Source organism: Lemur catta, chromosome 8 (assembly GCF_020740605.2).
Source record: "Lemur catta isolate mLemCat1 chromosome 8, mLemCat1.pri, whole genome shotgun sequence".
In the NCBI taxonomy this organism is placed as follows: Eukaryota; Metazoa; Chordata; class Mammalia; order Primates; family Lemuridae; genus Lemur; species Lemur catta.
Window position 1 is genome coordinate 25,292,872 of NC_059135.1, and position 25,258 is coordinate 25,318,129.

The window sequence follows — 25,258 nt, forward strand, 5'->3', positions numbered from 1 at the left end:
CAACAAATGTTGGCAGGGATGTAGAGAAACTAGAGCTCTCATACATTGCTGGTGGGAATGTAAAGTGGTACAGCCACTTTGGAAGACAGTTTGGCAGTTTCTCAAAAAGTTAAACATAGAGTTACCATATGACCCAGCAATTCTACTCCTAGGTGTATCCCCAAGAGACTTGAAAACCTATGTCTACGTAAAAATTTATACACAAATGTTCAGAGCAGCATTATTCATCATACCAAAAAAGTGGAAACAACCCAAATGTTCAGCTGCTGAATGGATGAACAAAATGTTGTGTATCCATATAATAGAGTATTTATTATTCAGCTATAAAAAGGAGTGGAGTACTGATGCATGCAACAACATAGACAAACCTTGAAAATATCATGCTAAGTGAAAGAAGTCAGACAGAAAAGAATGTATATTGTATTATTTAACTTAAATGAAATGTCCAGAATAGGCAAATCCACAGTGACAAAAAGTACATTTGTGGTTGCCAGGGCCTGGGGAGAGCAGAGGAATGAAGAACGAATGCTGATGCATACGTGGTTTCTTTGGGGCTGATGAAAGTGTTCTGGAATTAGATAGTGGTGATGGTTGCACAACCTTGTGAATATGCTAACAACCACTGAATTGTTTACTTTAAAAGGGAGAATTTTATGGTATGTGAATTATATCAATAAAAAATTATATGAAGAAAAAAGATGTAAAAAAGGTAATGAATATATTAAGTTTAATAAAATATAGCAGAGCACATACGAATCAAAATCATCTGTTTATACTTTTATTAGCACATGTACTTTTAATGATTGACCAGGTTAGCAGCCAGAAAGAAACTGACCTTTTGTTGTGTTCAGCTCTAAGCCTGAGTATGTTACCTTTGGTTAATCATTTAAATCAACAACTTACTCCCTAAGAAGCTGTTAGACACTAAATGATTCTTTCAAGAGTCAATTAAAAAAAAACAATTGTGACAACTTTCAGAACATCTCAGACTGCTGTAATTCTGTTCTTTTGTTGTTGTTGTTTTCCTCTCTGGTGCTTTTATCCAGAAGAAATTTGGTCAACTTAAAAACTGTGTTCATATCCTTCAGTCATTTTTCGGACTTTAAATTACTTTTCAAGATTTTTTTTTTAAATGTCTTTTTTTCCCTTTAATTTGAAAACTTAAGACTTTTGTGTTCTGTTTGCCCCCTCCCCCCCCCACACACCCAGAGGTAGGAAGTTTATTTTAAATGGCAGGAATAATTTTAGTGCATCTAGCTGAAGGGGCTGAGAGAAGAGGAGGGCTTTAATTTCCACTTGTGTGTCAAGTTTAAACTTAATGTGCACATCATCAGCTTCCCCAGCTCCTTCGGTCCTGCCTGCCCTTTACTACATAGTCAAGCAGCAGTGATTTGCTGGCTGCGCTGGGAAGGGATATATTTTTAATTACGATTGTCCAGTGGTGTTCAAGGGGAAGAATTGGTTAAAACACCCGTTATACATCTGTCTATTTTCTAGAGTCTATCTGATCATAGTATCTGAGAACACAGACTCTATCACTTGAGAAGTATGTTTAAAGGCCCAGAACATTCTTGTAAAGGTGGTTTAAAATAGAATGGGTGGGCTCCAAAGTGAGTACTCTTTGAGGAAGCCTTTCAAAAACGAGTTTTGATATCCGATGAAGAGAAAGAATCAGAGTAATTCCTTATTCATTTTAGGGTGTCAGAGTAGTGTATCCATTTGGAATAATAAAGCCTGCTTTTTCAGGCTTCCTGTACCCTGCTGTCTTTTTTTTCCCCCCTTTCTTTTTTTGCCCCTTGTAATAATCAAACCATACGTGCCAAGCAGCTTACTTAAATCAGTGGCAGCGGTATTCTTGGTGGGCCAAGCCATTAGCACCCGGAGCCCCATAAGCAGCTTAATCAGTTTTCAGCCTGGTAGTAAAGTGATCAAGGCAATCACCAGCTTATCAAACTCCCCATGGGCGGGGCAGCTAGAGCTCAATGCCTCCATTTACTTAACAGCTCACTCTAACCTGGTTCTTTGTGCCTGGCTCTCAGAGCCCCAAACTTAGCATATTTAGAGGAAGTTTAATTCAATTACTTTTTCTGCCTGAGGTGGGTTAAATTGGATTTAGCTTTTGATCTGTCTACATCTTGACTCTCAGCACTGAAAGGCACCCTCTCCCCATCTTCTCTTGGTTTCTGAGTAAATAACAAGCATGCTTCCTAGATCTAGATTGTTCTTACAAATATGTAAGGGAAGGGACACGAGGAGAAAGGGAAAAAAAATACGATTGCTTTGTGAAAGAGCATGTAGTGGTAGCAGGAAACCCTCCATAACTGACAGCCACCAGCCCCGGGGTGTCCTGCACTGTTCTGGCCTCTGCTGGCCTGCTTTCAGCGTCCGTGTCGTGTTAGTTTCAGGACTTTTAGAGTAAATGATTTCTCCCTGTTTGATTCCCCTCCTCACTGCTGAAAGTTTCTATGAAAATAGATCTTTCTGTCATATAAAATAACTACAGAAAAGGATTTTTGGTGTAGAGGTTTTGCAGAGGAAAAGAAGATAAACTAAAGCAAGTGATGGAAGACATACAGATCCTGAATAGTAATACAGATATTCTTCCTAAACACACAGATTCTTTTCTACAAATTTCTCGTAAGGGAATTTGATTCTTCCCATTAGCTTGTATTTAAAAAACAAAACATAGACATTTTCGTCTCTGAAAAGAAAAAAAAAGGTAAGAATTTAATAAACACGGTAAAGGAAGATTTATAACTTATAGATAACTTTAAAATAATATAGTACACAAAGCACTAATAATATTAAAAGGTGCTGAAAGAGTTCTGCTACCAAAAAAAATTTGCAATCTTCTTTTCTCTCTCTGGTTTCATGTCTGTAGTAACAATCCCTAAAATTTAGCAGAGACTCTATTCAACAATTTGGCTGAAGATTTCAAGCTATCTTAGTGCTTCTGTTGTTACATTCAAGACAGTTTTCCCTTCTCTTCTCCTTATTTGAATTTACTGTCCTCTTTGCATGCATTCTCCCTTACTATTGTACCCTCAGATGTGAGAAGAAAAAAAACTAGCAAGAACTGACAATTGCTTGGCAAAGGAGATTTCCTCCAGTTGTTCTGGGATCTATACTTGCCTGTCCACTGGTCACTGACAATTATTAGCAAAAGTTATGCTGATACTAAGTCCCTAATTGTCTATTTATTTCACCATTGATTCAGTTGCTCACTGAGTATTACTAGCATATTGAAAAGGTATTAGTTGAACAGCACATAGTCATTTTCTACTGTAATCAGCTGGCAGCATTTAGCCATAACATGTACGATAGGGCCAAGTACTCCTAGCCTAGTAGCAGGACCAAGGAAGGGGCCTAACTTAGGGGCAGTGGCTCTCCAAATCCTAGGAGCTCCGGGTGCACTGCCTTGATTCATTCATTTCTTTAGTTTGGAATTCTAGGTGAACTTCTGTTTAGCAAAGTAGCTATTGTTAGAAAAACATATTCAATTCATGTTCTTTGAATGTAAATCTAACCAAATATACTTTTAAATTATTTTTTAAACAAAATCTTACAAACATTCTTTCAGGAGATATGAATGCATAGTGGTTTTTTCTAACTGAGAAAGCAGTTCCTTATAAAGGACTTAGTAGGCAATGACTATGCATATCTGAATGAATGGACAAGTATTGGTCCATTCCTTAGTTTCCCCATATTTTGAATGGGGAAACTAAGGCATTTCTTTTTAAGAGCTTTCTCTTGGTTTGCTACTTCTAGAAGGAGAAATAGAATAGAATTTGTGTTTTGTTATTTTCAGTCTATTCAGCAGTATTATAAATCCATGGGAAGGTTTTAAGACAGAAATACAATAAAAAGATATGTTCATGTGAGATAGCAGAAACAGTACCATAATTCTCAATGCCTTAACTTTCTGTATTAGCTGTCCCCTTTCCCTGCGAAGTATGTGACAAACCATCTCCTTACTCACATCCCCTTGGCTCTTTTAACAGTGATAAATAGGCTCCAGATTTTGCCAGTAGAATACATTAGTATAAGTAAATTAATGGTCAGGAGTTCTTAGTTGTTCTTAAGGAGCAAATCAGAACCCTGGTTTAATATGTCATTCCTTGGACTGTGTAAACGATAGGAGAATTCTTCTGAAGTTCCTTCTACTTGCTGAAAGAAAAGGTCAGGTTTGACTTCTAAATTTTGGCTACCCGTGCTCTTGTGACAAAACCTAAAATGTATATTAATGACCAACTCTTCTGGTGTTACGCACCTTTGGGGCATATGTAAGTTAAGCATTGAATGATTCTATTTGTGGCGATTCCTGAGAAAGGATACTGGATGATCCCATGGGTGAGGCAGTTGGTTAGAGTGGCCCTTCCACCCCCACCACTTCAACACACACCCCTCTCTGGTGAGACAAACTAAGGAGCTGATTTTCCCAGTATTTACCTTCCCTGGGCCCTAAATTTCCAAACTAGATTCTACCTTTAAGTTAAGGCAGTTTAGAGTCTAGTTAATATGAAATATATTACTGGAGAAAAATAAATTATTATTTTGGCACAAATCCATTTGTCTTACTAATGAGTTGAAAACACAGCATGATATTTGGGGGGAGATATTTCAACAGAAAAGTTTTAATGAAGGAAAAAAATGGAAAATTCTAGAATTTGAGTACTTACTAAAGAGATTTGAATTGGGAAGGATGCCAGTGGGGAGGACCCACAGCATTCAAGAGCCATGAAAAGAGAGGAGTAACAAAATGCACACAGCATTTCTGGAGTTGCCTGGAACTGTCTGAACTGTTTGTTTTATACTAAAGCAATAAACACTTAGCAACTGACATAACTTATAGAACATGCAAATGTTCAATGAATTGATGAATGGACGGATGAATACGTACATATGTACATACATATACTATCCTGAACTCACTAGTTCTCTCCCCTAATAGCAAAACAAACTAATTAATTTGAAGGTAGCCCCTAAGCAAAACAGAATTAGAAATGCTGATCTGTGAAATAATAACGCACAGAATTCTAAAACCAAATAAAACCTTTTTTTTTTTTTTTTTTGAGTCAGAGTCTCACTTTGTTGCCCGGGCTAGAGTGAGTGCCGTGGCGTTAGCCTAGCTCACAGCAACCTCAAACTCCTGGGCGTAAGCAATCCTACTGCCTCAGCCTCCTGAGTAGCTGGGACTACAGGCATGTGCCACCATGCCCGGCTAAGTTTTTGTATATATATTTTTAGTTGGCCAGATAATTTCTTTCTATTTTTAGTAGAGACGCTAGGTCTCGCTCAGGCTAGTCTCGAACTCCTGACCTTGAGCAATCCACCCGCCTCGGCCTCCCAGAGTGCTAGGATTACAGGCGTGAGCCACCGCGCCCGGCCTAAATAAAACATTCTGAATAAGGGTGAGTTGTTCTGTGTTGCAAACTTTCTGAACGCTAACCATTCCTGAACAGCTAACTTTTCAGTTACAAAGTTTTTGCCAGTCCGTCATATCCATAGAGCTTGGAAATTGTCCTCTGTGTGACCTAAAGATTTGTCAGAATTGGGCCCTGAAAGAAATAATATAAATGGTGGGCCCACCTCGAAGATTTCCTAGTGTTTTCTAGCTAGTGCTTAAGATCACGAAAAGGCAATGTTTAAGGCATTTTGAGGCCACTTTTTAACAACATAGTTTGCTGAATTCTTCTTCAAGAAAGTTATGTGAGCTATTTTGCATGGCCCTGCCCCACCAAGCAAACACATAATCAGAGAACGTTTTTCTCTGTGGGCGCTCTTCACAGTCAGCAGACAAAGGCCGGGCCTAAGTGGGCACCCAGTGCAGCTGCCCTTTCACCGAAGAAGTAACAGGTGATGACCTTTATTCACACGGTGGTTGACATCTTTGAATCCACAGCCCAAGGAACACAGCGCCTCAGTGCCCACAACCAAGTCACCAGTCCCAAGCCTCAGGAGCCGGAGGAACATTTATTCACAGCCTCTCAGCAGCCCTGATCCCAGCACCATTGTCCACCCAGGCGTTAGCAAGCGGGATAACTAATTAGGAGCATTCGGATTTAACAAGCAGAAAAACAAAGCGTGACAGCTCGCCTGTGTTCTTCCGCGGCCGGTGCCTGTGTCCGCTGCAGCCGGCGCTGCCTTCGGAAACCCCTGAACATAATCGGGGTAAGGCAGGAAGGAGGACTCCATTAAAATATCACTAAATCTCTGTTAGCTATTTGAGCCAGGGTTCTTCCAACCAATTAATGAGCTAGGAGAGAGGGGCATAAGTTATTTGGGGAACAAATCATGCCTTTTAAATAAGTGGGTTTTTAAAAAATGAATGCACATTTCCTTGGAAGATCTTTCTGGGGTGGAAGGAAGGGATCGAATGTTACTCTGAAGTCTTGACAGGTCGGCGGCAGCGGGAATGGAGAAGTGCTGTTTCTCGGGGGAGCAGGTGTCTCTTGAGTGGGCGCTGAACGGTTCGCGCCTCATGCTCAGTCTCCCAGGGGGTTTCACATCTTGTGGGGAGGGGCACTTGCTAAGTGCCAAGACTGGGGCTGGTGTTCTGCCACCTCACCTTCAGTCTTTGGTGTCTTTACCGCCCACTGATCCTTTCTAGTGCTGTGGTGGTGGGGCCAGTTGCTGAGTGGGCTAGAGCAGGTGGTCAACAAGGTGATGGTGCAGATTGCTCTTCATGCAAGCTGGTTAGTCTTTGCGCAGAGAAAACATCTCTTGCTCTGCAAACCCAGGCAGCACAGCTGACTCTGATCAGTCCACAGTTCATTAAAGGATTGGCAGAGGCCGGGCGCCGTGGCTCGCGCCTGTAATCCTCGCACTCTGGGAGGCCGAGGCAGGTGGATCGTTCGAGCTTAGGAGTTCGAGGACCGCCGCCCCCCCCCCCCCCCCCCCGCCACCCCCGTCTCTACTTAAAAAATAGAAAGAAATTAGCTGGACAACTAAAAATATATTTAAAAAATTAGCCAGGAATGGTGGCACATGCCTGTAGTCCCAGCTACTCAGGAGGCTGAGGCAGGATTGCTTGAGCCCAGGAGTCTGAGGTTGCTGTGAGCGAGGCTGACACCACGGCACTCTAGCCCAGGCAACAGAGCCAGACTCTTGTCTCAAAAAAAAAAAGAAAAGAAAAGAAAAAAACAGATTGGGAGAACTGGGTGGGGGTTGTGGCAGAAAATGTGGAGAGCTAAGGGCAAAGTTACTCCCCTTTTTGGGAAACCAGATCAGAAAGATAGCTAAGTGTTGAAAGTGTTGGAAAGAGAACATGGACATGTCCAGGTGTGAAAGAGCTCAGTTGAGATAAGGATTCCAGAAGCCAACCCTGAGCCCCGACGTATGAACAACAGAGTAGTGGATGAGGACGCGGCCGCAGGGTTGGACGGTGTGTAGTCTGTGTGGAAATCACTTTCCTGGGAGGTCAGGCTCCTGGCTCCCGCTTCTACTTTGGCTTCCAGTCATCTGAGTGTTGTTGGGTTTTTTTGTTGTTTCCCATTTATAAAAAAGCAATCATAATACTGGCTAGGTGAGGGCCTGTCTTCAAAGAACATTTACTTAAAGATACAGAGTAGGGTTAGGGTCGATCTTGCAGTGGTGGAATTGGGCTCTCCACTCAGCCTGGCATCTCACACCAAAATGTTATTAGTGGCTAAGAGCAGGTGAGGGAAGGCTTGGGTCAGAATTAACCCATCATGATCAGAGAAACTGAAATGCCTGCCACACTGTCTGCTGGTTAGCAAGGCACATTTCTGTGTGTTAGTTACCTGTTGCTGTATAACAAATTACCCCAAAATGTAGTCACTTGACACAAAAGTAAACAGTAATTGTCTCTCATGATTTCTGTGGGTCAGGGATTCCAGAGCAGTTTAGTTGGGCACTTTTAGCACATGATCTGTGATGAGGATGCAGGCAAGATGTTGGCTGGGGCTGTAGTCACCTGATAAAGCCTTAGGTGGGGCTGGAGGACCTGCTTCCAAGGGGGTTGGTGTGGCTGTTGGTGGGCCTGCCCGCAGGTGGCTTCAGTGTCCACATGGCATGAGAGCAGGCTTGTGAATTACTGAGGGAATGAAGGCCAGGTGAAGCTATCCTCTTTATGACCTCACCCCAGAAGTCAGGTGGCATCACTTCTACCACATTCTATTCGTTAGAAATAAATCACCAAGCCCAACCTATGTTTAAAAGAAGGAGAATTAGGCTCCACTTTAGGCATATGTGAATATATTTTTAAATCACCATATTGCCGGGCATGGTGGCACATGCCTGTAGTCCCAGCAACTCAAGAGGCTGAGGCAGGAGGATCGCTTGAGCCCAGGAGTTTGAGGCTGCAGTGAGCTATGATGATACCACTACACTCTAGGCTGGGCAGCAGAGTGAGACCACATCAATCAATCAATCAACAACCACCATATCCTACAATAATAAGATCTCATGTTTGTTTATTGCTTTATAGTTTAAAAAGCATTATTTCCAAAGCAACTTTGTGAGAGGCAGGCCTGCCTCATTTTATATGCATTTATGCCCATTAGAGAAATCAGCTGGCTTGCCAGAGCTACCCAGCTTCTACTAAATGACGGAGCCAAGACTGAAGCCCAGGTTCTCTGACTCCTCGTCCAGTGTTCTTTCTCCTGTGCCATATGGATGTATATGTATAAAAATAGGCAGCCTCTTGGGTAATCTCACACTTGTCATGTTTATGGCACAGAGATATCAGGGGTACAAATAAAATAGTATTTTCAAAAAGCATGAGAAAAGGGAAATATGAAGTCAATCATGAGTCTTATAGTTGCTTCCTGTGCACAGCCTGAGAGGCATCAGAAAGCAAAGGCTCCCCTGTGAGACACTCACAGGGAATGACTTAAGGTCCCAGCGAGGTGTTTTTTATTGTCCTGGTCAAACTTACCTATGCCGCCAACAGCCAGCATAAAAGGGGGCCCCAGGAGTCCCTCTGGTTCTTCCTTTCCACTCACTTCAATCCTGCAAATATATATCTAATGCCTATGTGCCCTGGGCACTGTGCCAGCAACAGAGGAGGCAAAGGTGAATAAGTCACAGTCCCTTCCCTCACTGAGCTTACAGTCTGAGACAGGCAGACAAGCGTTTTTTGTTAGTTTCTTGGTTTTTTGTTTTTTGTCAATGGAGTCGAATACAGGATACCTGGAAACACATCTAACCAGTTGTGGCAGATTATATTTTGCAAAGATAGCCACAACAGTACTTCCCATCCTATGTGCCCTCCTTATACTGTGACTTTGACACTCCTCCCATCCAGTGGTGGGATCTGTGTTCCCTTTCCCCAAATTTGGGTGGGTCTATGACCATGAAAGTGATGCTATGTGATTTATAAGGCCAAATCGTAAAAGGCAATATAGCTTCAACCTGTGCTTTCTGAGGACGCTCGCTCTTGGAACCCAATTGCCATGTCATAAGGAAGCCCACACTGGCCCATACAGAAAGACCACATGCACAGGCTACATGTAGTCGTTCTAGCCGACAGCACAGCTGAGGCCCGGCTGACAGCCATATCAACCATCAGAGATGTCAGCAAAGACAACCCCAGATGATTCCAATTCCTTGCCTTCAAGTCTTAGCTGAGGCTTCAGATGAAGCTACAGATATCTTGGAGCAGAAACAAGCCATCTCCCCTGTGTCCTGACTGAACTCCCGACCTACAGAACTACTGCTCCTGAGCATAATAAAATGATTGTTTCACACCACTAGGTGCTGGGGTAATTTGTTTTGCAGCAATAGTAACCAGAACACCCAGTAACTCTGCCATCAGGGAAGGCTCCCTAGAGGCTATGATTGAAAGTTACGATGTGGGGCCTGTAATCACGAGACCGGCAGAGAGGAATAGGAAGAGGACTTTTAGGCCTTGGTAACCTCAGTCCCCTCAATGACCTGATCCACAGTGTTTCTGTCATGGGGCAAGCAGGAGAAACATTTTCATTACTAACTGTGACATTTCTAAAGAACATTGAATGCATGCTTCAGGATTATTCTGATAAATTGTCTTAACAAAACATTCATGGAATGAGTATGATGGTATCACTCCACTTCCCTCAGAAACGAAAGATTCCGTGATGTGCCTAGAGCCGCAAAGAGCAAGGAGTTGAGTTTTGAATCTTTCCATCCCACCTCTGCACCTGCGACATGGGCCCAACTCTCTGTCACCAGGCCCCTGGCCTGTTGTTTTATCCCTATTCATTTAGCAAATATTTGTCAAGCACATACTGTGTGCCAAAAGCCATGTTAGCCCTGAATTTGAGAGGACACATCTTCTCAGAAAAGGACTAGTGATTCTTACAGTTACGGCCCAACTCCTGCACCTGCCTGTGTGCTAAGACCTTCCAACAGAGGCTGCTCATTATTCTGCTCAACAGAGTGATGTCCAGTGGGACTTTACCTTTGATGCCTTGTACCAGCCACCCCACCACACTCACAGTTGGCCTTCCAGGACCCGGAGGGATAACTAGAAGGCCATGTCCATTCAGGTGTTGAGGGCCGAGGAGGTTTCTAGCACTTGATGATGCTCCAGAAATGGAACCAGGAAGTATGGCAACCTCACAAGACAGCACGATTACCATGTGTGTCTTACTGGACACCATTGTCTACGTGTGATGCTAGCCGCAATTCCACCTGTGTTTGGAATTTGCAGCTTTTCAACATCACCCCCATCTTTCCAAGGAAACATTAGAAGGCTGACAGAGGCAGCTTTTCATGTTGCTGTTTAGCTTTTATTTTAATTTCTGGGTAAATCCTAGTGAAGCATCTACACATTTGCTCCTGGAATTTTAAACAAGATTCAAAACAAGTTATGATATCAGGGAAGATCTTTTTTTTTATTTATTCCAACATATTATGGGAGTACACAGGGAAGATCTTTATAGCACAAAAATAAAGGAGAAGTATAGGGAGCAGCATTGAAAAAGCTGCTGGAACTTTATTAAGCCTGGATTTCTGCAGCTGTTGAGCAGGTTTCTTGTCACTCAGAAATTGACTCTCTTTTTGAGAGCTAGTCATTCATTTATTCATCCATATGAGAAGAAAGTGATAACCATCTATCATGTACCAGGCACTTGCTGTGGCAGGTGCTGGGGACAGGACAGAAAAGGCACAGCACCCACCGTGGAGCACATTCTCTCCCAGCGCTGCACTGGTGTGGCAGGCACGTCAGAGGCCGGCTTGCCAATCCATTCCATGTTTTAAAGCAGGGAGTTATGGCTCTAGAATAGAGCTATGGTGACTGGGATCCCTGCAGAGACCAGACAAATGGCATCTGTGCCCGAAGCAGGCCTAGGTGAGTCCTCAGGCTGTGAGGGTGAACCAGAGACAGCATCTTTATCTGAAGGGGGCAACTCAGCCCCAGAGGCATCAGCTCTTCCCGTTTTCCAAGAGAAGCCGGAAATCCGTATTTTTATGTGAAATTTCTCAATATTTAAACACTCTGCAGGCCAAACAAAACACAGCCACCAGTTTTGACCTCTGCTTTATAATAGAGAATGCCTGCTTTTGTTCCGTCAAACTAATGAATGCTCAATTACGAGAAGGAATTTGGAGGTTAGGGTTAGATTGTGCTCCTCAAAAGGCTGCAGACCCCATCTCAAACCCTTGAGATACTAATTGACAGACTTGCACAGGCCGACAGCTGGGCTCTGAAAGTGGACACACACAAGGAAGCAGGCAAGCTATTCCAGGTCACTTTGCAAGGTCAGGGCAGCAATGCAAACATTAGGAAGGCTGGAGACAAAGGTCAGGTGGCAGCAAGGAAGCCCTACATTTCCTCGAGCCGTTGGTTAATAAATCATATTCAAAAGGTATCACCAGACTCCTTCTCCCTGGCATTGCTTTGTGAGGTGGAAAATTAAATAGAAATCAAAATGAAGATGGCTGTCAGGAGCTTTTAGGAGGCCAGCACGGCCGTGTGAGGCGAACACGGGATGGAGTTTCTGCCTGGAGCAAAGGTCTCCAAAAGGATGATGATATCTGCTGACGGTGGGCATCACAGAGGTGCTGGCCACTGCCGTGGTTACACACTGGAGCTTTCGAGGCTGCCTGCCCATGTTCAAACACCAACTCACCCCAGATGTAGCAGGTGACCTTGGGCAAGTCATTCTCTTCATGCCTCAAGCACTTCGTCTGTGAAGTGGGGATAATAGCACCTGCCCCCAAATGTTGGTGTGAAGCCTATGGTTAGTTCGTGTAAAGCACTTAGAACTCCGCCTGATGCATAAGGGCATAGGAGATGGGAGTTCTGCTGATGTCACAAGTGCTGGGATTAGCCTCGCTGCGAGATGTGGCTCCCAGGAGCTTTCTTCAGCGTTATCAGGACACTGCCTCTGTGGACACTAGACTGCAGCCATCGCTGCGGAAGTAATACTTGCTACATCCCAGTTTTGCCTGTCACATTCTGCAGGGGAATCTAGGCCATAGGAACCTGTTGTAGCCACAGTTGCATGGTCCCCATGTGGAGCAGCACCTTGGTGGTAAAAGCAGAAAAACCCTCGTAGGCTTCCTCCTGCCTCCAGGAGTGTGCTAGGCTGGACCTGCCCGGCAGCTCCAAAGGGGACTTGCACCTGGAGATCCCCCACCCGAGCGAGGCAGTGAGCTCTCCCTGAGACTACACTAGCGCCAGGTACTGCCCTCTGAGCCTCACCGCCTTTCTTTGCTCTCACTAAGAGAAATCTTCAGAGCTTGCAACAGAAGGTGGGATTTGGCTTGCTGAAAAAGGTAAGCACCTTCGGCATCCGTTTCTTTGAAGGGATGCATGCCCTTTCGGTGGGTTGTGCACAGATATCTTTTCAATTTTAACCAAAAAAAAATCTTTCTGTAAATTTTGTAGAATCATAGAGTACACATTTTCGTGCTTAAAGAAAATCATGGAGTCCACACTATTTCTGCAGCTACAGAGGAGAAAAGCTTACCAGACTGAAATGTTGGCAGAAACAAAGAGAAGCCATGTTCCTTCCCACCTGCAATTATAGTTTTACTAGCTTGTAAAGCACACATAGAATTTGCAGTACATTCTTCCCTTGCAGTAGGGGAGAGGCCCTGCTGTGAATGTAATTGGCTTTCTAGCTTCCTTTAACGTTGAGGTGGAAGGGAGCTGGACTGAAGGGCCTTTACTTTTAGAATTAACTGCTGTTGAACTGTGTTTAAATTCCGTGCATCTCCCTGAATGTATCTCTTCCATTAAGTCTTAGTCAGAAGTGGAAACACAGCTTACCGCTGAAAATATCCCCATCTCCGTCATTTCTCATCACTTTGTAAACGCAGAGTGTCTTTCTTTATTGAAAAATGGATTTTTAACGTAACCCTGGTAACGATTATTTTCAACCCTATTTAACCCCTGTTAAAGATATGTGGCAGCTTTAAATGACAATTTCCTATAGTACTGCCCATTTGGACCACTTTTTAGTCTGGCTTTGGTACATTTCTGTCCCCAGAAGAGGACCACAAGCATATATTTGCATAGAAACTGTCTCCATTACTTTACTTCTTGGGTCCTGAGTTTCCTCATTCATGGAGTGAGAAGGTTGAGTTAAGCAATCTTTCCAGCACTTTCCAGCTCTAAGGTCCTGGTTTTATGATTTTATGTTCCTTGAGAGGCGACTAAATTGTGGAAGCCTCTCTGCGTCTGCATGTATCATTTTCTGGAGCTTCCTAGCCAGTTTGCATAAAGCATCCAAGCTTCTGGGTGTAGCAAGGAACCTGGGATGAGAGCCAGATCACCGAATATGGCCTCTGCACCTTCAGTTCTAAGCGACAAATGGCAAGATTTCCATTTGCCAAAGGTCAGCTGTTTCAACTTTTTGTCATTAAATAGCAGCTTTATGCATTTTTCACAAATACGATCTGAAGGACAGCTTACAAAAGCAAGTTAAATATACTGATTTTATATATTCCTTAAAGACAGATTGTCTTCTTTATACTTTATAATCCAGTGGCAGTTAAAATAATGCCAGCACACAAAAGTTGACCAGTAAACGTGTGCAAAAGATAAAATGTCATCTAGTGGGTTTCCTACTAAAACTGGCAACAGCAATCAGGTTATCTGGTGAACTATGAGTTGATGTTTGTGTTCAGGCTAACAGCAGAGAGCCCGTTGCAGATCAGGTGTGCAAGAGGTGGAACTATTTAAGGACTTGTGATATAAGGGACACTAAAGGAATGGGGCATTGTAGGGAAGGTTTGGAGCTAGAGGAAAAAGGAAATCAGGGGAAGGAGATTGTGAGAACAGAGGTCAAGGGTGCAGAGAGAAAGTAGGCTAGGCAGTCATGGGTAATAAAACTACTGATTTGAGTTTCACCTTTTTCTCCTTTCTCTGCCTTCCTGCCTGCTGGGGACAGGGACTGATCATGTGGCAGACAGGCAGAAGGAGCTAGAAAGGACCGGGATTGTCAGCCTGCTCACTCCACCCTGACTGTGAAGCTGCAGTCTCACTGAAGGCGAGCAGACCGCTCAGTTCACTCTTGGTTCACAGCACTTAGCCAAGAGGACAGAGGGAGGGACAATGAGAAAACTCAAGAGCCAGGATGACAACAACAGTTTACCCTTTACCAAGTCACAAAAGGTGCTTAAAATCTTTGTCTGTCAAATGAGATGGCTGCACGAAATAATTAGATTAATAATAGCTCCTTTTTATTATATGCTCAAGAAATGTTACTTACTTTTATTATCGAATGCTTACTTTAGGCCAGACTGTGTTCTAAATCTACATGGATTATCTCATTTAATCCTCACCACAGCCCTCTGAGATAGGTACTATTATTATCCACATGTTACCGACGAGATTAACTTGCCTGAAGTTGACTGGCTAACATGGCAGAGCTGGGATTCAAACCTAAGCTGTCGTGTTCTAGCACGCATCCATTTTCTTTTGTTTTTTCAGTTTTGTGCGAAACGTTTCAGACTTATCAAAACATAAAGAAGAATGCATACTGCCAGCTGCATGGTTGTCCCTGCAGTGGAAGGGCTCTCTTCATTAGAGAAATGGGCACACACTCTGAACCACTAAATTGGACTGTTTTCTCCCAGCACTAACATTCTCTATTTCTAGAGGGAAACTGCTACCAAATCCACCTGGCGGCAATGCAAGCACCCCACCACACCCCCGGCCCCCCATTTCTGAAGCTCCACCACATCTTCCCACTGGGTGGAAGGAAGAAATAATCGGGCAAGGGGGAAAGAGAACCAGGCAAACGCACCCATCACAAGCCCCAGTGTGGCAGCACCACACATGGCAAAATCCCAGTGCCCAGAGAGGTACTGCGACCATCTGGTCAGGCCCAGCTTCCTGCCTAGTTTCCCCCAAATAGGCCATAAACCCTAAAATTATTCATAGGTCAGTTTTAACCAGTGCCATGGTGGTCAAAATATTTCTATGGTGTCCACATCAATGACCTGTAGTCATCAAAAACAGCGAGATTCTAGAACAAAGAAACTGGGTAATCCACAGACTATATGTTACAGTCCAGAAGGGAGAGCAAGCTAATTAGATATGGATTTATGGTGCGGTGAATTTCCTTTTGGTTTCATTTTTCAAAAATTTGGAGTTAATGCATTCTGTATCTATAGCTATGGCTGACCTGTGTCAGTGTGTGTTTATGTATTTATAGCTGGTCTGATTCCAAAAGAACTTTTGAGGTAGAGCTTCTCTCTCTCTCCTCTCCTCTTCTCTTCCCCATCCTTGCGTGTGTGTGTGTGTGTGTGTGTGTGTGTGTATGTGTGTGTGTGTGTGTGTGTGTGTGTGTGTTCATAACTGTGCTTTTAATTCCTATTCTCTTCCACTAGTTTGCATCATTGGCATATACGCTTATCAAAGATGATTCTGTGCTGCTCAGAACCCCGCCTGTCTGGAGTTCCGCTAGCATCCCTCCTGCAGAATGTGGTTAGAAAACCTGCCTTCTAGAATTGCCATCAGCCTAAAGGTTCCCTTCAGCCACTGGAAAGCTAGAGAGCAAAAATGTCAACTGATGCAGTTGACATTTTAGGTGTACATATAATTTATCAAGTTTTTGACCACTCAGCTTTAGGTCCGTGGTCACAAGAGGAATTAGCAACCATCCCATGCTACCCCAAAACCCAAAGAAGGAAGGGTGTTACTTGGCATTGGCCCAGGGGCCTGCTGGCACACAGTGTCAAACGGCAGCACAGTGGTACATTTTGGCCAGAGAAGGCTTTGGGGTGGCAGAAAGGGCCAAAATAGTTGTGGTGTAAGTTGGCCAGGATATTAAGCAAATCTGAGTTTAATTTAACATAGAGATAACAACCCTTTTTTTTGTTTGTTTGTTTTCCAACTGGCTGCTATTTTCTCTGTCTCCATGGGACCAAAGATTTCAGCCAGGAGTTAGTTCATGAGGGTATATGAGTCCTTTCAAAGTGAGGCATGTAATGGCTTTTACACAGGCTTCCAGGTTTGCCTGGGCAAGACGGAGTAAGGATAGAAAGGCACATGGGGGGCTGGGGGAAGCTGAAAATGGATCTTGAGGCTTGAATTCCTCCTATGAGTTTGCTTAAGCCACATCGCCTGAGCTTAGAATAGAGAGGCAGGCAGTCTGTCTCCCTGGGATAAGGAAGGATTTGGTGACTGTGAGGTCTTGGCCCCTACTGTGTTTTCTGGTTTGTTTTGTTAGCAGGAGCAAGTTATTCTAGTTTCTTGCTTCTGGGTTTTGCTTCAGCACACTTTAAGCAATGAGTCTCCACCCCACTAATGGCAATGGGGTGGATGGAATGGGATAATGAAAGGGGTGGAGAGAGAAGTTGATTCAGCTGCTTAGGATGAGGGAGGCAAGGAAACTTCAGACCTTGGAGCTAGCTTCGGAATCCATCGAGGGTGGAGAGGGAAAGGGGACCACAGGATTGAAATCATCTCAATCTAGGAGAGGAGCTGAAGTCTTTCACAGAAACTGACATGGCCAGCCATGCTAGTGTGGAAAAACTAGCTTATTGTCTGTGCTGCAATTTTGTTACCCATGAACTGGTTAACAGTGGAGAAGCTAGAGTACTTAGAAAGGTAGTCTGTGAAGCATAACCAACCAACGATTATAATACAACTAAAAATGGTTTAAATGGTAAATTTCATGTTATGTTTATTTGCCACAATAAGAAAAAGACTACCATTCCTTTAAAAAATGATTATGAACATCTTAGGAAGTACCAGCACTCCTTGACTTATGGAGTATATTGTGCAACCTTGAAAGTATTTAAGTGCTAGGTGCAATGCACTATGATGCAGTGAATTCAAAATATGTGTACGACAAGACACACATTTTAGGTGGGTGTGTGCTGAAAGAGTCCTCTGAACTTAGAGGAGAGAAATACATTTAGGAGGAAATGACCAGCCCCTCATACCCAGGGTCTAGGAGCCCACCCAGCTGGGTGTCTTCTGTTCCTAGGCTGGGAGCACAAGCACAAGTGATTTTATGATTGTTGCCAAAACTATGTCATGCCTTTCCAAAATAAAGTGTTACCTGAGTTACTTAGTTCTCAGGCCTGCTCACCAGAGCCTTTTAAAATAATCCGTAAGTAAAGATTCATCCGTGAACGCAGGTCTTATCTTGTCCATCCTGGTCCCTGCTCCTGAGAGCAGTGCCTGGGCAAGAGGAAGTGGCCAATGAATATGGGTGAACGCATGAACCAGTTATAGGAGGTGAGAATAAGAATCAACTCAAAGGGAGTATCTGTTTATTCAAGCTGTGTCATTGCATAAGTGAGCATTTGTGAGCTGAAAACCTCACTAATATTTATCTTTTGTTTTTTCTTTAGGACTGCTTGGTCCTGAGTTCAAGTAAACAATTGACTTCCAAGTAAATCTTTAAATAACCCTGGTCTACTGGTTAACTTCGGCATGCCCCCTGAAAGGCAGTTTGCCTAATGGTGGAGGGCATAGAGTCCGGAGCCAGACAGCCTGGATTCGTATCTCGTCTGTACCCTTTGCCTGCTGTGTGGCCTTGAGAGTTACTTAAACCTGCTGTGCCTCAGTTTCCTTCTCTGTAAAGCGAGGATAATGCTTGGCACACAGTGAATGCTGTTGCTGAAAGTCCCTCACTGTAATATTAACAAGGCTCACTTGATTTATGACACTGCAGTGAGGCTTTATCGTGCCCCTGTGACCACAGATTCTTTCCCTGTGTTTTTTATTCTGATCAGCAGTTAAAACTATCCATGAATAGCAAGGACACTTTAACTGACATTAGAAACTATCTGAAATGTTACAAAGGGGATTCCCTACCTGGACAATTTGACATTTATTTCACATCCTATTTCCACCACTGCTACTAATCTTTTCTAGCTTCTGTGGCCTCCATTTCTCCCTCTATGACATGGATAATAATGGCTGATAAGGAAACTAATAAAACATATATTGAAATTTTGAGATTTTATTGAAGGATGTTAGCTACTAATTAAGTATAATAAAAATACTTTTTCAAATGGCCCAGGAGAAATCACGGATGCTCACATTTAAAAAAATACAATGAAAATGTAGTTGACTTGCTTTGGTAATCGTGCCCTTTGAAAGCAATATTATAAAGCTAAGTAACTGTAGCCCAATAGAAGAAGCAAAAGGACAGTGTAGCCATCGCGGCGTAGAGCTGCGAGTCAAAGTCAGAGTTGGGTGGGATGGTATCACTGGCAGCACTGCACCCTTAAGTGGTGGCCTTTTCTGTTGTCAGGTCCTAAGTATGTCCTTTAGTAGTAAGTTACTTTATATGTACATATTTATAAGTGTGCATAAATATATATATACAAATATGTATTACACACAGGCATGTATTTAAGGAAATATGACTCCTTTCCATAATTTGAGAATTCCTGGTAACTCCGTTTCATTTTATTAACACACATTCTCACTTGATCTTAACTGCCTGTTTTCTAGGATGCCCTGTGAGTTATACTCCTGACATCACCTTTTGACAAGAATTTTGAACAGGTAGTTTGCAATTCTTAAAAAATGAATGAAAAATAATGAGGAAAAGCGTGTGAGTGTGGAAGGGCTGGGGGGCGGCAGGAGGAAGGGAGGAAGGCAGCCTGGCCCGGGAATGACACTGGAAACGGAGAGCAGGGAGAGCTGGCTGCCTCAGACATGTTATTTTTCCTGTGGCTTCTTGCTCCCTTCCACCCCCACCTCTTCCAGTCTGAGCTTTGAGTACAGTTGAATTTTCACCACAGAACTTGGCTAGGCCTCCTAAGGGACTTTCTCTTTCCCATCTTTCCATAAATTATAGGTTTGCACATGAGAGCAAAACAGATGATTCCCATTATCTTTTGGGTTGGGTTAGGACTGTGTGTGTGTGTGTGTGTGTGTGTGTGTGTGTGTGTGTTTTTAAAAACCTCCAACCCACTCTTAAATGTGTATCCCAGTTCAGGGAGGTGCAGCTCCTGTTAATATAGTGGCCTATCCACCGACAAATTGGTCCCCTCCTCCTCAATAGGATGCCTTTAACCTGGCTTCCTTGACCAGTGTTGACTGCAATCATTTTCCTTGGCCTTTAAATAGGAAGTCGTGGCTCCACGGTAGCAGAGCCTTGTCTGGGTTGTTCTCCTGCATCCCCAGCACCTGGAACTGTGCCAGACATACTGCAAGCTCCTCTTGAATGTATGGGGAGATTTTTCTCCTTATTTTGGTGGCAAAATGACATTTCTAGGACACTTTTTACTTTCATAAATGACCCATTCAGATCACCGTAAAGTAATTGGACAGATCCAAAAAAGTTAATTTACCCCAGAACATAGAGGCCACTTACAGGTAAGAGTGTAGATCTACTAAAAGCTAGAGCCACTGCTAACAACTAGTTAAGGTTAGGGAGCTCCAGTCCTGGACAGTCTCTGATTAGATCCCAGGCCAGGTGCAGAGGCAGTAATGGATGGGGAAGGGAAGACTGCATTGCGTCTGAGCTCATTCTGCTCTTTTTGATGTCCTAAGGTACCAAAGCCTTCTACACGAAATAGGTTCTAGGGAAAAGGTGCAGAGGGAAATGAAAAGATGTGGCCAATAAAGCAAGGGGAGTAGTACGTAATGCACTTCAGGATCGGGAACAGTTTATTGCTTATAGACATAATAGGAGTAGAGTGAAGGAATCATAAAAAAAAAATACATATATGTGCATATATCCCTGACAGTGCAAGAGGAAGAAGAAAAGCAGGAAAGGACAGACAATGTTTATAACGAAAGACTAGTTAATGTTTGAAAGTTGAGGGACCTGCCTGAAAGAGCAGAGTGAGCAAGGATGATAACGTCGCCTACTCAGAGAAGCAGCAGCCTGGCAGTGAAGAGGTCTGCAGAGAAAAAGGGCCGAGCTGCAGATGGTGGATGGTGGCGGCGAAAATCAATAGCTGAAGTGAAGGGTTCACGTGGAAATGCTGGAGGAAGAAGCAGCCAGAGTTGGGTGGAGAGGAAGGGAAAGTGACAAAGATGTTACCAAGAAGCGTGCTGTAGAGGTGGAAGAAACAGGCCTGTGGTGAATGGATAGGGACTGAGGAAGACAGATATTTTTATAATCCAGATCTTTCTGAATGAGACCACCATCAAGGTAGGCCCAATACAGGGTCTAGATGCTATAAATTTCCAATATGGCCTTATCTTATAGTTTAATAAGGCAAATATGTATTTGTCCACTATCTCCTGCCCTAACCTTGACCAAGTCCTACTAAATTAATACCCTCTCTTTCTACTTGACTGCCCTGGCAGTGCTGTTGTTCTCTGTGTACTAAATATAGTTCCAGGGACAAAGGGATGAGACACATGAAAGGCAACAGCTTAGGATATGTTAATATGCGTCTTTCTTGTTCAGGACCAACTAATCCATCTTAGGAGACCCCTAGAACTACTGCTTTTTGATGTTAGCAGATTTATTTCGTGATTTACTGATGAGTAAGTCCTCCGTTACTGTATTTCATAATATGAATTAAATTATAACATGTGTAGCCAGGCCGAGGATTAAACCCTACATTAATTCTGTTGTTTACTCTAAATACAGGAGACATTGATTTCATAATTTAAAAGCTAATATATTTGGGCAGCTTTGTTTACCTAAGTAGTGACTTATAGTTAAGATCCTAAAAGCCTTTCTCTGTGATGTGACATTTTTATGTCAAATGCATTGTGTACTATGCCTTAAAGGCAGAAATATATCATTCAGACTTGCTGTTGGCCAGGTAAATGAGGCATGGAAGGAAATATGAACAAAATGAATAATAAATTGCCTTAGGTACATGTGTAGTATGTTATTCATTTTAATTTACATTAGCAAAAGAATTGTCATTCTTATACCATAGCTATATATTCTTTCCAGAAATGTATTGTGGTATTACTATATGCTTGATCTAGTCTAATGTAGGCCTACACTAATATCCTAATTTGGCGTTTCCCAAAGTGTGAGATAAATGAATAAAATTTTTATGTTCTTAACATGGGCTTACAGTTATTGTCTCCATTTTGTAAATGCAACCTTAGGCAGAGAAGGTAGATAGCTTGCTCAAGGTCACCACCTGGAACATAGAAAGGTCAGAATTTGAACCCAGGAAGGCTATTTTGGCCAGTGTTCTTAATTATTATGCAAAGATGCCTCTGATTCCACAGAATGTCTACCAAGACAATATTAGTTGGTATAGAAAATGATTTTAGGCAGTACATAGACACAGCTTTAAATGACCTGGAATTACATAATGAGAAGATTATTCTCTTCAATTCTATTTCTGTCCTTCATGTTCAATCAAACAGAAAGTTTCATTCTGGTGCTGGTATGACTGGAACCCCTGACACCTGCTGCTCTCCCTTTCCACAGAGAAGGCTCAGGCCTTCCAGCATCTGTGTGAGCTCCATTTTATGGCAGCCGGTACTGGTTTTCCAATTATGGCATTTATATAAAGTTTCATTTTAAATAAACTTATTTAAGTAAATAAACTTATTTAAGTAAATAAATGACTCACTTTAAATAAAACATTAAATAATAACACAGATGAAATGCAGCTATGACAATGCTTGTGAAGGCGTTTTCACATGACTGAAATTTGGGAAACACTGTCCTGATTCTTTCATTTTTAAATTCACCTTTAAGTAATGGCTTTGGATTTTCATGATTTTTAATGGCTATTAATCTATAGGTTATTTTTCTCCCTCTCTCCTTCTTGTTGGAATTCCATGTGTCCTTTTTATTTTATTTTTTTTTTCCTTAGGGACAGGATCTTGCTCTGTCACCTCCAGGCTGGAGTGCAGTGGTGTCATCATAGCTCACTGCAACCTCAAATTCCTGTGCTCTAGTGATCCTCCTGCCTCAGCCTCCCGAGCTGGGATTATAGGCGCATGAACCATACCTGGCTAATTTTTCTTTTTCTTTTTTTTTTTTTTTTTTGTGGAGGCAAGGTCTCGCTATGTTGCCCAGGCTGGTCTCAAACTCCTGGCCTCAAGCAATCCTCCCACCTCCACCTCCCAAAGTGCTGGGATTACAGGCGTGAGCCACCGCACCCGCCACCCCTGACTCCTGCACCGTGTTCTTATCACAAAGATTCCCAACTTCCCTCCATGAGTTTGAGGCTCATCTGGGATGGAGTTTTCACCAGATTTTAATAATAACACATATATTCAGTTTATTAAATTATTTATTTTTCCTAAAATCATACTGTTTCTACTTTTTTAGTGTTAAAATCCTCTTCCCTTTTTTTGTGAAATGATGGTAATGGTAGATGATAGATTTTGTTTTCAGTGTCCTTACTTGGAAAAATTAAAAATTGGAAAATTTTTAAAAATTGTGCTGATCTACAAAACACAAAATTCGGGTGCCTGTGCTCAGTCACTCTCGACTCATGGTGTAATTCCTCCCAGTTGCCTAGCAGTTTGAGTGTTTTAGGAAGGGTGATATGGACTCACACCAGTCTTTCTTTTTAAAGTGTATTCAAGTGTTTTTTTCTTCAAGGAAATTGTTAAAGAGCTCTTGCTTGTGAAACTCTCTTATGTCTGTTCCCTAGCTTTATAGTTTTCCTATCAGGACTGCAATCCTAATTATTAAGAAAATAACTTTTTAAAGTATCTAAAGTATAATAACTAATTATTGTGAGCAATCAATCCATGGAATATTTACACAGCACTTGCTAAGATATGTCTATTTCATATTCACTTCCAAAGTGGAAAGTTCATAGCACAGTTGAGAAATACTTAAACAGTAATTGAGGGTTTTTTTGTTTGTTTCTCTGTCTCTCTTTTTTTTTTTTTTTCTTTAATGTTGCTGCTGTTGTTTCCGGGACTCAGGAGAATAGAGTAGCTAAAAACCTTGCACATATTTAAGATTTTAAAAGGCCATCCTTTCTCTGTCTCAGCTTCTTCATTCATTTCCTTCTTTGATGAACACATTATTTTACGTGGGATTTCAGAGTTGGTCTAGAAAGAGGCCATTTGGAGATGCGGATAGATTTGCAAAAGCCCCAAAATGCTCCATGTCAAGGAAGGGTTAACAGCAGGGCCAAAACACAAACAAAAAACAAAGTTTAAAAACTCCAACAAGATTTAAGGTGGTTTGCCAGGATATGTTGTCTGGGTTAGCCCAGGAAGATCTGGTAAGTTCAAGGCCAGCGTAAGCCAGCAAACCCAAAGCAGTAGGATCACTGCTGTAGTTGCTGCTCTAAGGAAAAGAGTAGATACTAGTCAGCGATCTCTCAGACCAAAACATTCCCAAACCATTGGATGACTCTGTAGATGCAATAGATATTACTGGCTGGTGTGGAGCTTTTATTTTACTAACTCTAAGGCATCTAAGTGGCTCTGTCCCTTACATGGCTTTCCTTGGACCTTGAAGCATCTTTGTAGAGAGACATGCAGATTCTCACATTCACCTACCCAAGGACTTCAGTTCCAGCAGCACAGGGTGATGGCTTCTTTCTGGTCTGACCGTAGGCCCCATGTTCACATGGAGGTTTTCATGATTCCGCCCAAGGGGACCTGGAACAGGCCTACTAGACTAATGTCATCTCTTCTCTCGGAAGTAGCCATGACCCAGAGGACCTGCAGGAAGCAGGGCCAAACTGAACTACGTGGCACCCAGGCAGGCTAGTGATTTGGCATCCTACACATTGATACTTTGTAAACATATTTTCAATATGTACTTAAATAGTATTTTATATATTTTAGTAGATAGAGGAAGAAAAACTGATTTTCTCTTAATAAAATATAGATAGATAATCTTTGTATTGAAAATGAGAATTACATGCTCTTGCAGTAACACTACCTTTTTAACTTATTTGGAATGGGATTCCTAATAAGTTTTTCCATAACTCTGAACTGGATAGTGGTAGTCATTTAGTCTCTTCAAGAGTAGAAGCAATATACTGGATATAGTTACAGTCGTATTCAAAATATATTTTTTTCTAACTTTCATGTCATCTAAATATTTCCAACTTTTCTATATACCAGATCTTGTCATCTGAGACTAGAGATAGTTTTACTTCTTTTCCATTCTGGAGTTTTTCATTTCTGTTTCTTGCCTGATTGCCCTGGCTGGAACTTTCAGTGTAATATTGAATAGATGTGATGAGAGCAGACATCCTTATCTATTATAATTCCTGACCTTAGTAGGAAAACATTCAGTCTTTCACCATTAAGTCTTACATTAACTGTGAGTTTTTCATAGTTGCCCTTTATCACATTGAGGAAGTTCCTTTCTATTCCTAGTTTGGTGAGTGTTTTAATCACAGAAAGGTGTTAAATTTTGTGAAATGATTTTTCTGTGTCTATTGAGATGATCATATGTTTTGGTTCTTTATTCTATTAATACGGTCTATTACACTGTTTGGTTTTCAGATGTTAAGCTAACCTTGCTTTCCTGGGATAGATCCCAGTTAGTCAAAGTGCATAATTCTTTTTATATGTTGCTGCATTTGGCTTGCTAGTATTCTGATGATAGTATTTGTATCTTTTTACAACTTTTCTATATTTCTTATTTTTTTCTAGTTTGTTGTTTATAATTTTTACCAAGTCAGTCCATTTTAACCTTTATATGATAAAATCAGTTGCTCACATGTGAGTTGGTTGCTTACTCAGATGACTGTCAGGTGCCTCATTCCAGGGCTGCTTTCCTGGCTTAGAGTCGTTCCTACACCTTACACATGCTCACTGCCAAAATGCTCAGTACTTGCTACATAAAGAAAATTTTAAAAATTTCACTGCTGCCTGCTTATCCTCAAGTGGGACTAGTTCATATTTGCCAGTAATTTAGGAAGCATATGTGGAAACCTGAGCTCGCTGGCACCGTATTTCTAATTATTTGGCGGT

At 42.2% G+C, this 25,258-nt stretch overlaps 1 protein-coding gene across 4 annotated transcripts in view; it reads left to right on the plus strand.

Moving 5' to 3' along the window:
* The window catches only part of PLEKHM3 (pleckstrin homology domain containing M3), a 164,761-nt gene that overhangs the window by 95,417 nt on the left and 44,086 nt on the right, over window positions 1–25,258 (plus strand). The window contains exon 7 of one of the 4 annotated variants that reach the window (XM_045560228.1): window positions 17,764–18,465. The exons of the other annotated variants lie outside the window; for them this stretch is intronic. Within the exon in view, the coding sequence (XP_045416184.1) occupies window positions 17,764–17,808 (45 nt within the window). The 3' untranslated portion in view covers window positions 17,809–18,465. Of the gene's footprint in view, window positions 1–17,763; window positions 18,466–25,258 lie in introns of those variants that run through there. 4 annotated transcript variants of the gene reach the window in all.